This window comes from Pseudorasbora parva, chromosome 4, assembly GCF_024679245.1.
Source record: "Pseudorasbora parva isolate DD20220531a chromosome 4, ASM2467924v1, whole genome shotgun sequence".
NCBI classification, from domain to species: domain Eukaryota; kingdom Metazoa; phylum Chordata; class Actinopteri; order Cypriniformes; family Gobionidae; genus Pseudorasbora; species Pseudorasbora parva.
In genome coordinates, this window is record NC_090175.1 from 19,820,511 (window position 1) to 19,836,762 (window position 16,252).

General features: G+C 36.1%; 1 protein-coding gene and 1 long non-coding RNA gene across 2 annotated transcripts in view; both read left to right on the forward strand.

Moving 5' to 3' along the window:
* The window catches only part of cabp2a (calcium binding protein 2a), an 18,731-nt gene continuing 2,479 nt past the window's right edge, over nt 1-16,252 (forward strand). Inside the window, exons 1-6 of the mRNA XM_067441233.1 lie at nt 1-42; nt 1,284-1,499; nt 12,051-12,081; nt 12,947-13,081; nt 13,191-13,300; nt 15,817-15,964. Coding sequence (XP_067297334.1) covers nt 1-42; nt 1,284-1,499; nt 12,051-12,081; nt 12,947-13,081; nt 13,191-13,300; nt 15,817-15,964 — 682 coding nt within the window. The remainder of the gene's footprint in view (nt 43-1,283; nt 1,500-12,050; nt 12,082-12,946; nt 13,082-13,190; nt 13,301-15,816; nt 15,965-16,252) is intronic.
* LOC137073091 (uncharacterized) lies at nt 5,262-7,348 on the forward strand. Its single transcript, XR_010904728.1, has 4 exons — nt 5,262-5,351; nt 5,959-6,101; nt 6,284-6,405; nt 7,124-7,348. It is a non-coding gene; the product is annotated as an uncharacterized lncRNA (long non-coding RNA).

Below are 16,252 nucleotides of genomic sequence, written 5' to 3' on the forward strand. Positions count from 1 at the left end.
ATGATGGGAGCAAAACCATCTAAAAGAAGCAGTATGAAGAAGGTAAGATATCAGTTTTTAAATGAGCTTTTAAAAAAGATGTAGGTGTAGCCTGTGGTAGATTAGTATTTTGTTTAGAGACTGATTGTTATTATTCATGCTTAGTTGTCCATGGGCAGAAAGTATGTGTGATAAGTTAAGCTATTGAAATCAACTGTGTGAATTCAGTAGCAACACTTGATATTGAACAAACTTAAAGGGACAGTTCTTCGAACTTTAAAACTTTACAAAAAAAAAATGTATGCTCACCAAGGCTGCATTTATTTCATTAAACTACAGTAGAAACTGTAAAATTGTGAAATATTGTTGCAGTTTACGACTGTATATGGGCCATACAATATATAACACAATTGTTTTCTATATTATTTCATTTTAAAACATATTTATGTGACGGCAAAGCTGAATTTTCAGCAACCATTACACCCGTTTTCAGTGTCACATTTGGATGATTTAAAGCTCAATATTTTATTATTATTATTATTATTATTATTATAAATGTTGAATACTGCTGTTGTGTGTAATATAATACTAATCTTTTTAACTATTTTTTTCCCATTATTGGGATCAATTTAATGCATAATTCCTGAATAGAAATACTCATTTCTTTTCTTTTTTTAAAACATATTTGACGCAAACTTTTGCATGCCATATTAAATGATCAATTGAAAATATTCAGTCATTATTTACTCACACTCATGTTGTTCCAAACATGACTTTCTTTCATCCATGCATATTTATAGCATGAATGTCCAAGCTGCACAATTACAATGAAAGTGAATGGTGGTAATGGTTGTCTAAGCCAGATTACCACTAAATAATAAAAATTCTACCTCAAAGCAAAATCACATGACTTCAGAAGACTTGGAATATAGAGCACACTATGCACCACATTTTGATTTTATGGCGCTGTTTTAAAGCTCTGCCTCTTGTTCCCATCCACTTTCGTTGCAGTATGGGGGAGAACAGGTCGAACATTGTGCTAAACTTTTCCTTTTGTATTCCACGGAAGAAAGACTGACATTTTTTGGAGAACTGTCCTTTTAACTAATTCTTTGTGAGAGAGAGAGAGAGAAAAAAGAAAAAAGATTTAATTTATAGTATAGAAATCAGCAGGATCATTTTTGAAAGATCATTTCACCACATTCAGCAGTGTAGCATTTTCAGCATTAGGACTTGCCTGGGTTTTTTTCTTTTGTTTTTTTTTTTTGGTCTGGTGCGTAATGATGAAATGGTTCCTTGCAAAGGGGGGCCCGCCTGTGGAGGTCAGCGGGCTGCCATTGGCAACCGCCATGTTAGATGTCAACAGTGATGCGGCAGAGGAGGATGATGATGATGAAGATTTGGGGGACGGGCAGTTTGAGGAGCCGATAAGTGCTCTGGTTCAGAACTGTACCATGCTACACAACATTGTGGGCCCCGCCTGCGTCTTCCTCCGACAGAGCTTCGCTCAGGCTCAACTCGTACGTACACAAACACACATTTACAAACGCAGATTTCTTAGACAATACATGGTGAGGACACAAAATCAGTGGCAGAATTCCGTCAGTGAATCATATTATCATTGTCTGTCCTTTCCATCTTCAGTCCAATCCCCCATTCCTTCCCATTATAATAATTCATCATCTTGCCTTTCCTGATAAAAGGGTGCCGTGCAATGTGTTATGTTGCCAAGTCCTTCATGGAGCATTCGTAAGAATGCATGGTTATAAATTTAAAGTACAAATGTCCATAATAGACATCACTGCAATCTATTATACAACCTAATTACTCTTGTGTTAACCAGGCATTTTTAGATCAAGATGTATGTACTATAATATAAACGTGAATGTGAAAACCAAGTTTTGAGGGAATTTCTAGATTGTAATTTATCCTGTACCATATAGGATTGATTAATGGGACTGAGACAGTGTAATATCCTTCTGCTGTCAATATGCATTTATAACATCATGTTTTATAATAGCATAATGTTCTTTATTACTCATCATGGGACAATCTTGTTTTTGCTGGACTGGAAAAAAGACAATTTTATCAATTTTTCAACTACCAGTGACAGTTCTATAATGTCCTTATGCTAGTCTGGTGGGTGGATAGGAATAAAAATACAAAACACTAAAGAGAAAAGGTGTACAACTGTGTAGTTTCATAGTAGCTTAATGTTTCATATCAATGTCTACATCTGTCTGATAATCCCAGAATCCTTTTTTGTGTGGATAGAAACTCTGGGCAGGGTGTAAGCTGCAGAAATTGCTGCAAAGATAAAAAAAGATGGAAAATTTCCCCGAAATAGTTTGTGACATATTTATTTATTTAGTTTAAGCCGTTCCCCCCCCCCCCCCCCCCCAAATAATATCACTAAGTAATATCACTATCTATTCTAAAGTCTTATTTGGCTATAGGCTGCGGATTTGCAACATATATTGTATGGCCTATTTTGTATGTTTTGAGTGAGTACACCTGATTTTAGCAAAAAAGACAGAAAAAAAAACAATATGTGAACTCCATTTGTTGCTTGGCAACCCGGACCCTTGTAATCTGTTCACCATAGTGACCCTATCCTTCTGCTGCTTTCATCATGCTTGCCAATTCATGGTAGTAATCAGCCTAAACACTCCCCAGCTGTGTGAATATGTTCTGGCTGGCCACTGCCAAAACACAGGCTCAGTCAATCAGATCAAAATCTAAATCACTCTACCATTTGTTATTATCTTACTTATGTAATGTGTAAATGTTGTTTCAAATGAGATTTCATTGCTTTGCTTGTTCTTTTTTTATTTGGATGATAATGTATTAATGAGTTTCTCCATTTCCACGAACACGAATGAACACGAATCTCTGAAGAGACGCAATTCCATGCTTGTGCTTTTCTATCCTCAAATAACTTTAAATATAATCCATAATATCATAATATTGTGATTCTTAGTCGATTTTGCTTTAAGGCATCAATATTATCATGGGGTAATTGCCAAAAACGCACAAAATCAACACTTATTCCAAGGAAAATATGAATTATGTTAAAATCATAGAAAAAAAATCATGTTAAATCCTAAACTAAATCGACGGCTCAATTAGCCCCCCACCCCCCCCCCCCCCACCCCCGCTGGATTTTGTGGACTTGTTGTGGAATGTCATAATGTCAGATTAATCGTTACCTGGAAAGGAGAATAGAAGAAAATCTACATGAATGCGGGCGCTCCATTTGTTTTTACTTGTGATGACCGTTAATGAAAGCCTCATGTGTTCCATTCTATCACTCGTGTGTGTCATGCAGATGGTTGCCCTCAAAGCCAATGACAGGTGTGCGTGAGTCTCACTGGTACAATTCACTTTGAGTGACAGTTCAACAAGCACAGTCCAAATGCAAAGCAGATTACAGGAAAGATTATAATACATGGTTTCTGTCATTTTCTCAACATTTTTTCATTTGATGAGTAAATTGTTGTAGGCCTATATGTGTGTGCGTGTTCATGTTTTTCTGTCCCGGTGGGGACTTCAACGTGAATGCACTGACTCATGGGGACTTGTGTCACCGTGGGGACCTAAATTGAGGTCACCATGTGGAAACAACCTTGTAAATCATACACAATGAGTTTTCTCCTTCGGTTTAGGGGTAGGGTTAGTGTTAGGGGCCAGTTTGTACAGTGTAAAAAAACTCTAAGGAGAGTCTCAACAAAGATAGTAACCCATTGTGTGTGTGTGTGTGTGTGTGTGTGTGTGTGTGTGTGTGTGTGTGTGTGTGTGTGTGTGTGTGTGTGTGTGTGTAATCCCTACGTTATGGGGACAAAATGTCCCGACAAAGATGGCAATATCCGAAATCCTTGTCCTTGTGGGGACATTTTTTGGTCCCCATGAGTAAACATCTTATAAATCACACAGAAGGAGTTTTTTTGAGAAAGTAAAAATGCAGACTGTTTCCTGTGATGGGTAGGTTTATGGGCAGGAGCAGTGAAAGGGGGATAGAAAATACGGTTTGTACAGTATAAAAACCATTACGCCTGTGGAGAGTCCCCACAAAGATAGTGAACCAGACGTGTGTGTGTGTGTGTGTGTGGGCATGTTTTTGCAACACAGTCTCACTCCTACTCGTCAAATGTTGCCGAACGGTCAAGGGACCCTGACGTCAGCTGTTGACGCACAGGGTACCCCTAAATCGCCATTTTTCGACGTACTGGGTAATCCACTGATTTCAATGAGAAACCTTGGACGTCATAAACAGACGTGTTGGGCATGTGAAGGTTATCGTCATGATGGAATACATTGGGTTATAATTTTTCCATTATGACATGTTGGAGTGTGATTCTCAATTTAATCAGCCTGCACAATTGTATTTACATTTATTTACGCTATGATACACGTTTGAAACAGCAGTCAAACCCCACCCCGCCCTAAACCTACCCATTTGCGTATTATATGATATAAAACACAGACTGTAACAGACAACAGGCACACTTTATTGAAAAAGTCCAACTATTCCGAGGCCAAACGATGGAATTGTGTGAAGAAAAGACCCAAAAGCAATCACCGTCTCTATCCGCGCCGCGCGCCGCGCCCCGGCGTCACACTGAAGACGCCACAGGTAGACCCCTCGGCGTCACGCGATGGACGAACTGGGAACCCAATTGCTTTCAGTGGGAAACCTTTGGCGTCAACATTAGACGGCAATTCTATCGGTATGAAATCGCGCTGAAGAAGTCTCACTCAGAACACATCGCGATGTTTGGCATCAGATCACGTGTGCCACATGTTGGTGAGTAGTCATACATATTATGTCCTAATATTTGATATAAAGTATTTTCTGCTTGTCGTTATCAATCATGTTCAGTCACTGCATTGTATCTGTCATCATCTCCACTGAGGCTTTGCATTTCTTTGCTTTCTAAATAAACACACCTTGCTAATAAGGTGATTAAACACTGTCACGTGACGTGCTATAGACCTTTAAACAGTTGTTAATATTTAATAATAATTACTAGTGTAGTTCCAACGTGGCATTTGTAGTAGAAGCACAATTAAAAAAAAAAAAAAAACACTTGCCATGCGTTTACCACAGTATTGGTAGTTTTAATGTGATATTTGTTGTAAATAAACAGTAACCACAACAATTACCATGCTTTAAATGCATTTTAATGTAAAATCCAAATATTGTTATTTAAATAGGATACTTTATAATGCTATATATTATGACTTTTTTCTCTCTTTCTTTTTTTTTTTTTACCTGAAAAACCAAAAGGGCCTCTTGGACTCAGTCAACCCATTCTTGTTTGTGGAGAAGTAACGGAGAAAACCGAAAGCTGCAACAGCAAATATTTGTAATGGTATGTATGTGTTGGTTTGAACCCTTTATCAAACATTTTATTTAGCATTTGTTGTTACTTATTCTTACAAATCCCATAGCTCAATCAGTAAGAACATATTCCCAAAGTCTTAATAATTCACAAGATTTAACAAGTTGTCAAATTCGTATGATTCTCGTACATATAGCTCTGAAAAAAAATGAAGAGACCACTTAACATGGATTTCTAAATGTTAAGTGGTCTCTTAATTTTTTTCCAGAGTTGTATTTGTATATGAAGAGTTCAGATGCAAAAGCCTCAAAAAGCCACTTCGGTCACATGACATCAGATATTCGATTATTTTTTCTTAATCAGATCAGTTGCACTGTTTATAACGTCCTGTTTGCATGTAAATAATTTATGTGATCACAAAATCAAGTGAGTTATCTACATTTTCAAACAAATTCTTATGATTAGGCTTGCTATTATATACTTTTAATAATGGGAATCACACATATCTGTGAACTTACTACATAAATGTATTTAACATTTAATTATGCATCGTTTTTTGACAGCAAGAAACAGTTATGTATGAACTCACAACTTGCATGCAATGTAATACAATTTCCTCTTTCTTTCTGTCTTGCAGGATTACTTGCAGATTACTTTTATTTATTTATTTTTGTTTAAAAGATCTCTACAATATCAAACTCAACAGCTCTTTTAAGAGTCAACCCTCACAGGAGCTTCTAGTGATTCTCAGCGAATCTTGCCGTAATCAGCCCTTCACAGGTAAAGTTGAATATTATCAGTATCAGTATATATACTAAAGTATATACAGTTTTTAGTATATATACTCATCAAATGCTCACCTTAATCTTATGGTAAATTAACTTTATTGTAACTGTCTTAATTTATATGTTTTAAAAACAATAGTATTTGCACAGAGTAAATGAGACTTTCTTGTTTTACAGAAGAGAAGAAAGACCAGACCTTATATCGAAGCAAGCTAAGAAAATAAGTCCTTTGTTTAGGGTGAGGAAGGAAGATGGACATCTTGTGCCCGAAGAAGACAGAAAAGTGCGCAAGTCCATTGGTATGTCTTGTATTGAAGCAATGCTGTAATATGTAGTACAACATTTGATGTTGATCTCTCAAAGGACTATTCATTTCAACAGTGATCATTCTTTCTACTCTGATAAAATACGTACCATTATTCATGTCTAAATATTTTAATAACTCCTAAAATAAGCAAATGAGGTTCTGTATCTTGGATTTATTTAAAATGGTAAATATTTGTTTTCCCTTTTTGATACAATTATTATTACACTTTTGGCCTTCAGTTCTTAAAAACTGCACCGTCTGTTTGTCTTAGATAAAAGCAGACAAGTGTGGGAAAAAGCATTTAGTTGTTATAAACTCCATGTATTTCTCCATTGTTTTGTAGACCATGGATGGTTCTGGGTAGCTTTAGAAGATAATGAGTTGGGACATATTAGGAATCAAATAGTAAATGTTCTTTGAATTATGTGAAATATCTGGTTAGTTCTTTCTAAAAGATCTACTGTTTAAAAGGTTGCTGTTGATATGGGTAAATTAGTTTATGTTCAGTACTTGGCTAATATTATGGGCTGCAATATTATACATAATGCTTCAATGTGTATATTATTTTATGTACTGACTGCTGCTTTGTAAATTTAAATCAGGAATTGGCATTTCTGCCCATTTTGAGGTGGAGAGTTTACTGAAGAACATAGGTTAACCTGACTGTACATTAAACTTAATCTGAATTGTGTTTGTTGTTTTACTTTTAGACCAGGACTGGAGAACGCCGGATTATACGACTTCTTCCTCTGGTTGAGAAAAGGCGACACAACATCAGTGATCACATCATCTGTACATTGATTATACTAGGGTACAAGTGGGCGAAGAAAAACAGGAACATGATAGAGGGAAGAGACAGAAACCAGTCTAGTTGTAATAATGAATCATTATTTTCCAACACTATATCAAATCTGTTTTCTAGTTGACTGGATGGGATTATGTGGCACTCATTTGTGTGGCTTCAGCAGCTGTGAATGAATTAATATGATGTTAATGTGTTTTTTAAAACCCATTTTTATTTTATCTTGAATCTTATTTGACTTTATTCTACTTTATCAACTGTATACTGTATCCTCCAATAAAGTGTTGAGTGATAAAGTATGGTGAGTATTGTGTATGGTGTTTGGTACAGTAAATACACATTCAACAAGTTTATTTAGGTTATCTAATTAATTACCAAAAATATTTTACTTGAGAAGTAAACATTTTTTATCTGGTTATATTATATTTGGTACAATGCTCCAAAAAGTTGTATATACTTGCATGCTGTGACAAGTATGTCAGTTTTCAGTGAAATAAAGGGAAGGATTACAAACACTTCAAGCTTAACTGAAGATGATCCATGTTGATCATTATGGTACATCTACTACTGCAATAAAAATTAAAGCATGCACATTTTCGATGCCAGGTACGTGAAGAGTGTGTAGATGAAATTGTGACAATGTCTCTTGTTATTTTACTTAATGGCGTATGGTCCTATATTTAATGGTAATAATGAAGTGTAAATAATATAAATAGTTTTTGTTTACTCTGGAAAGTGGATAATGGCAAGTTGTTGCAGGTTCATCCATTATATTTATTAGTGTTTATCCATAAAAGAAAATAAAACTTAATAATTATTATTTTACAACATTTCTTTCAAATATTTCTGTATTTCATCAGATGGTCTTACAATATCAAAACCTAATGCAAGCATGACGTTAGAATAGAAAAGACAAAATACTCTGATATTTAAATGTGACTCAAAGTTTGTTGTCCGTGATGAGGAGAATAGATCTGTGTATGTTGTACTGCCCTTACACCTCCAGGGACCCAGTAGTGGCCCCTTGAAGAGCAAAAAAAAAGCATATTTCAAATGGCTTTAACTCAAAGTCTGGTTAGCGTATCACAGAGAAAATTGGCAGGACAACTGCATATGCAATGTTTACTAAATAATGTTGGCCACAGTTTTCAGACATATATGGAAAGCTGCCTTAAAGGTTTTTTTAAAAGTGCTCACAGTAAAATATACAATTTCAGCTTGGCCCTCATATATGTCATAAAGGTTTGCACAATGAACATATTTTAATATCCAGCTGTCCATTAAATATGTAATTTACTTAACATTTATTGTTTCATTATGAAACCTTTTAAACTACATTACCCATATATCTGTCATTGTATCAATGCAATGGGAAACATGGCGCTGTAGTTCATAGAAGTGTGCAGAAATGCTTAGGGTTAGGGTTGGGTTCTCAGTAAAGGAGTCATTTCTCACAACATAGCGACACTTTATAGTTAGCTTAACGTATTACTGACGTAATAACACCAAAACATACTTTGTAACATAAAAACGCCGTTTTATATGGGTTAAAACAGATAGTCCAATCACAGCGCGTTCTGCGATAAAGTCACAGCCAATGACAACCCAGCTGAACAGAGGCGTCACACTTACTTGTCCATTTATGGTAAATTATATCACATCTCATCCGGTTCAACTGAAGGGGTAGATTCCTTAAAGATTTTATATTTAGGCTGCTAAATATTTATTTATTCTAATTAAATAATAAAACTCACATTTTAAAACGAAAGTCTTCTTTGTGTGGTTAAACTGATGCATTATAAATATATTTGAAAGAGAATCCTTTTTCTATGCAATGTTCTTCAAGCATAAACTTCTTTAAGCCATCCTTTATAATCTGAACTCTTGGAATTAAAACAAATATAACAAAAGCACAATGAATGCACACAATTTTGTAAGCATATTCCAATATTTAATGTCAAACAGTTTAAATACAAATGTATATATATATATATATATATATATATATATATATATATATATATATATATATATATATATATATATAGGCAAAAAAATAACATTTTACATTCTAAACTTTAATACTATATATTTGCGATTATTGTTCACTTTTATTGTAACTAAATTAAATGCCAATTAAAATAGTTGATGATTATTGTAAATGTTAACCATTTTTAGTAAGAAAATACTTTATAAAGTACATTCATGTTACAGTTACATTAACAAGGTAGTGATATAATGATAGGTAGTGAAATAATGATAGAGGTAGTTATGGTAGACATGTACTTTAGTGACCATTGTAATAAAAGTTTTAATGAATAATTATTGATTTCAAAAGGTATTAACTCTCACTATCTTCATTTGTTCAAACAAACAACAAATGCAGAAATATACATGGACTATAGCATCATGAAGTCAATGCATGACTAGAACTAGTGGATGGCAATAAATATGTCCTTCACTAAAACTCCTGATGATAAAGGCATAGGCAGACATCAAGAACAGTTTATGAATATTGGTTCTGCATATATCAAAGAGATTATAAGACTCCACGTGAAGACTTTGAGACACTGTAACTGAGCAAAGGGTGCACTTCACTGGACATGTGCATGCCCAAACAACAACACCCAAAAACACTTATGAAGTGGACACCACCAGGAGGATGCACGAGACAGGGAAAACCAAGGAAGATATGAGACAGATGTTTCACGAAGACCTCAATGCCGGTGTTCCATGAGAAGATGTGAAAACGTGGCCACAGATCGAATATGTTGGAGGACACATGTTGCCCAATGTGCCCAGGACAGGACATGATGATGATGTTGTCAGTTTATACATAACTGTAGGATTTATTTCTGTAAAAAATGATGCATAATTAAATGTTAAATACATTTATGTAATAAGTTCACAGATATGTGTGCATTCCCATTATTAAAAGTATATAATAGCAAGCTATATCATATGAATTTGTTTGAAAATGTAGATAACTCACTTGATTTTGTGATCACGTGAATTATTTACATGCAAACGGGACGTTAATAATAAGAAAAAAATAAGTGTTCATATACAAATACAGCTCTGGATATAAATGGACTGCATTACTATACTATTTAAATAACAATATTTGGATTTTACATTAAAATGCTTTTAAAGCATGGTAATTGTTGTGGCTACTGTTTATTTACAACAAATATCACATTAAAAATACCAATTGTTGTGGTTACTGTTTATTTACAACAAATATCACATTAAAACTACCAATACTGTGATAAACGCATGGCAAGTGTTTTTTTTTTTTTTTTAATTGTGCTTCTACTACAAATGCCACGTTGGAACTACACTAGTAATTATTATTAAATATTAACAACTGTTTAAAGGTCTATAGCACGTCACGTGACAGTGTTTAATCACCTTATTAGCAAGGTGTGTTTATTTAGAAAGCAAAGAAATGCAAAGCCTCAGTGGAGATGATGACAGATACAATGCAGTGACTGAACATGATTGATAACGACAAGCAGAAAATACTTTATATCAAATATTAGGACATAATATGTATGACTACTCACCAACATGTGGCACACGTGATCTGATGCCAAACATCGCGATGTGTTCTGAGTGAGACTTCTTCAGCGCGATTTCATACCGATAGAATTGCCGTCTAATGTTGACGCCAAAGGTTTCCCACTGAAAGCAATTGGGTTCCCAGTTCGTCCATCGCGTGACGCCGAGGGGTCTACCTGTGGCGTCTTCAGTGTGACGCCGGGGCGCGGCGCGCGGCGCGGATAGAGACGGTGATTGCTTTTGGGTCTTTTCTTCACACAATTCCATCGTTTGGCCTCGGAATAGTTGGACTTTTTCAATAAAGTGTGCCTGTTGTCTGTTACAGTCTGTGTTTTATATCATATAATACGCAAATGGGTAGGTTTAGGGCGGGGTGGGGTTTGACTGCTGTTTCAAACGTGTATCATAGCGTAAATAAATGTAAATACAATTGTGCAGGCTGATTAAATTGAGAATCACACTCCAACATGTCATAATGGAAAAATTATAACCCAATATATTCCATCATGACGATAACCTTCACATGCCCAACACGTCTGTTTATGACGTCCTAGGTTTCTCATTGAAATCAGTGGATTACCCAGTACGTCGAAAAATGGCGATTTAGGGGTACCCTGTGCGTCAACAGCTGACGTCAGGGTCCCTTGACCGTTCGGCAACATTTGACGAGTAGGGGTGAGACTGTGTTGGTTTTTGTGACACATGAGGACACAAATGTGTATAATGACATAGGTATGACATAGGTATTACAAGGAGAGGGTGTAATATGAGGACAATGGCCATGTCCCCACATTTCAAAGGGCTTTTAAATCATACAGGATGAGTTTGTTTAGAAAGTAAATGCAGAATGTTTCCTGTGATGGGTAGGTTTTGGGGTAGGGGCAGTGTAAGGGGATAGAAAATACGGTTTGTATAGTATAAAAACCATTTCGCCAATAGAATGTCCCCATATGTCACAAAAAAAAATGTGTGCGTGTGTGTACGTGCGTGCGTGCATATGATTTATGAGGGCAAATATATATAATGACACTGGTGTTACAACGTAAACGTGGTTTAGGTCATCGACATTTCCTAAGTCATCGTAACTAAAATTGTTTGTGTGTGTGTGTGTGTGTGTGTGTGTGTGTGTGTGTGTGTGTGTGTGTGTGTGTGTGTGTGTGTGTGTGTGTGTGTGTGTGTGTGTGTGTGTTTTCTATGTGCCTGTCTGTGTATTCAATGTGTTTGTCCTAATAGTTTGTCTCTGTATGTCTCTTTGAAATTTGTACTCACTACAGGACAGAGATCTACGGCCAGAGGAAATTGAAGGTACAGAAATATCCAACATCACTGATATGCTTTATTTCATTAAGAGCGATAAACCCTCCCACCAACCAAAGAAATATGGTTCCTTCGCTTATTGAATTTTCTCCCTCTTTCCACATGGATTCTTGCCATTTCCTCTCACTGTTTATATACAAATCTACCTTCAGTCTCCTCTAAATCCCTTAAGATGCATTTAAAGGAATTACTCATCCAAATAATGAACATTAATTATTTGTTCTGTGTAACACAAAAGGAGAAATACAAAGAATGTTCCATAGCTCTTATTCGCATTTATATATTACATATATATATATATATATGTAACGGAGGCCAGCTAGTAGAAGTTGCTGTGCGAGTAAACCTCACTCCTCTGACCTCAAGAGACGCTCTAGCGACTGACGCTAGAGGTTGCAGCCTTTAGCCTCCTTGTTAGAGCGTCCGACTCTCATGCTGGTGGACCTGGGTTCGAGTCCTGGTCCAAGCAGTAGGGGTTACATATAAATAAAAAAAACAGCAAATGGTATTGGTTATTTCCTGTCTCGAAAACAGCTGTGATTTAAATCTCATTTTTAAATGAACTGATTACATTTCAGTCTGCTCTCACACCTTAAAAGACATATTGGCCGCTGAGCTTGACAGACTGATTATTACGTGATTTGATCACCTCCTTTTGTGTTCTGCGGATGATAAGGCATTGGCTACTGCTTTGCAATTGCATAAGTGTGAGTAATTTTGGATGAACTATTCCTTCAACAAATGATTTGAGTGCCGTAACTTTATCCTTCAGAATCCTCTTACTGGACTGCCAGATTACATGTTTAATGTCAACGACGATGCTCTATCTCTGTCTTTCTTTCTCTGTCTTCAGAGCTGAAAGAAGCCTTTAGAGAGTTTGACAAAGACAAGGACGGCTTCATTAGCTGTAAGGATTTGGGCGAGTGCATGAGAACGATGGGCTACATGCCCACAGAGATGGAGCTGATCGAACTCAGTCAGCAGATCTGTGAGTAGCTACTTCACCATTAGACAAAATTATCAGGAGCATTAATATTTGAACCACTCACGGCCTGTATTCATGACACTTCTTACATGATCGCGTGTTTGTTTACTAGGTGGTGGTAGAGTTGACTTCGAGGACTTTGTAGACCTGATGGGCCCAAAGATGTTGGCTGAGACTGCAGACATGATTGGAGTGAAGGAACTGAGAGATGCTTTTAGAGAGGTTGGTGATCCAGAGTTTTGAAAAAAGTAACTGTATAAGTATTTACACCTTTATAATATTTTGTCACTTATGCTCACCAAGGTTGCATTTATTTGATCAAACATACAGAAAAAAGTAATATTTATATAAAACTGTTACAATAACTGTTTTCAATTTTAAAATGTAATTTATTCCTGTGATGTCAATACTGAATTTTCTGCATTATTGCTCAAGTCCGAAAAATCCGAATCCAAAATCTGCCCCTAGACCCTCAATCACTATTCCCTACTTTAATCCATTAATACAGTTCACTTGAAGGGGTGAATTTAAACAAGTGTGTGAATTCAGACAGATGTGTACATTGTAGACTCGTAATTGCGGTGCAATTTGGGATTCAATATCATCCACTATGGTTTCAGACACCACTACAAATGGCTGTCCCCACAAATACAGCCTTATTTAAAGGAGTACTTCAGCGCTGGGAAGATGAATCTGTATTTAAACTGGGCCATTAATGTACCGGTAGTAGAAAAGTGAAATTATTTTTTTGTTTAGTGCTTTCTAGACTGAGAAAAGACAGAAAACGTATTTTTGTCTCATGGGAATGAAAGACAACAATTCCCAGAATGCTTCGCGAGGCCACTCCCAAAGCCACAGCCAGCTGAATCACTAGATCACTGATCACTTTCCCACCGCGACCCTGCGTTCATTTTCATAAAATCAGTTCAGTTAGAGAACAGACACTACAATTAAAAACTGAATGTGTCTGTACAATATGTGATTTAGCTGCTGAGGGAGTCTCACAGCCCAAAACACTGCAGGAGTCAGATATATTGACAGTCGTAGATGAGCTTATGATGAGAGCTGAGGTAAACGCGGCATAGATTCACAGCGCATGTTCAGTCTGCCGCGTTTCCAGTTCATGCCTTTGAAAGCTTAACTTTCATAGGAATTAGTTTGAGAAGTTGAAAGACATACTTTGCTCTGCTGGCCGCACTGTTTAAACATGAATGCCTGAGGCTACAGCTGCGAGCTGAGTACTGTGAGTGTAATCTCCCATCCCCCATGCGCAAGTTGAAAACATGCAGAAATGGCTCCCTCTGCTGGCTGTAGTCCTTAGCCTCTGGCCAACAATTCCTCCGATGGCGCAAATCATTTGAATATACTCCGGGGTTTCTACTGATATAATGCTAATCGCTGAAGTAACCTTTTAAGTGTATAAAGGGCCATTTCGGATTCAGCCTCAGGGTTGCCAACTCTCACGCATCTGGCGTGACACACAAGCTCTCAGGCTCCGTGTCACGCTCTCACTCCGCCCAACTCAATCTCACGCCAAATTGCCAAACCTTGGCGCTAATGTGGCACAATGTTAAAGCCAGAGGCGTTGAAAAGAGAAGTTGCGGCATGATCTCGTTTAACTGCGGCGCGCGCTGGTCACGTGGCTCATAGAGCACTCAATACTTCTAGCGCTGTGTCAATGCATTTGATGGCTTATGCGAACACACAAGGTTTCATTAGGCCTATACAGATGTTTGCAGCAAGTTTTGGTAAACAGTACAGCATAGTGTTAGTGTTTTGATTTTAAAATTGATTATTAAGTCAGAAATATTTACAGGATCGTTTTATTATGGAGAGTGATAGAGAGCCCTCAGGTATTCCTTACTAATTAGTCTCACTCAGCCTATACTCATTGATGGTCAAATGTGACCATACACCATAACTATTTTTCAATTAAATAAATGTTCTATATTTTAGTTCAGTAATATTTATTGAATATTTTGAGGAGATCTTTTGGTACTACTAAATACTATTTGTGCAATAATTATTGTCTATAAATGACCACTTAAAATATTTTTCTTCTAATATTTTTTATTATTTATATTACAATTAGTGTAGTAATTAAGGTTAAAATAGAGAATTCCAATTCAAAGAGGCAAATTAGAGTCATTTTGTGGCTAAAATAATAATAATGTCTATTTGTAATGCCATTAACCAGTAGGGGCCTTATGGCTCTTTAATAAATATACATGTATCTAATCTAGTTGCTCAAAAAAGTATTGCAGTCTTTGCATTCTAATAAATATTTAGATATGATGATAAAACACTAGATTTCTTTAAATGTGAAATTTTAAAACTTGAATAACCTGCACCCTAATATTTTTAATGAATAATGATACTTATATAAGCATTCACAAGTGAATTTTAATGAATGGCACATATAATTGACCCAAGAAACGTGTAAAATAGTGCTACGACAAACATTTTTTTCCTTATCATGTACAGTAGTATATACTACATATAAGTATACTATATATCTACATAGAATCATGCATATCCCCCCCATAACATTAACATAATAATGTTTCTATTACTTAAATGCATCCTAATGCGTGTGTAGACATGTTAGACTTAAAAGCTATAGCAGAAAATCACTAAAAAGCACCATATAGTCAATAAATTTAGTCCACTGTAATCCTGAGTCTTCTAAAGTCTTACTTCTCTGTAAACTAATCTTTTAATGGATCTCTTTCTCTCAGTTTGACTCCAATGGTGATGGTCAGATCAGTCTGGCTGAACTGAGAGAAGCCATGAAGAAGCTGATGGGCGAGCAGCTCAACCACAGAGAGATTGATGAGATCCTCAGGGATGTTGACCTCAATGGAGATGGGCTGGTTGACTTCGAAGGTTAGAATTGAAATTGTTCTATAGAGATTTTTGAATTTTGAACTGATTCTTGCATGTGTATTCAGATAAATCGTTTATATGTGCTTATGGAACGAGTAAATGATATTAATATGGTATGTAGATGGATAAATACTGTATATACCCAAGCTGTCCTGGACAACGTAGATTCACACAGTTGTAAGACGATGCTCTGCAAAGACATTTGCGTACCTAAAGAAGTACTTTGACAATTCAGCTGATTAATTGAAGAGGAAACCTTATGTCTCATTTCTTTTTAGTACATTATGC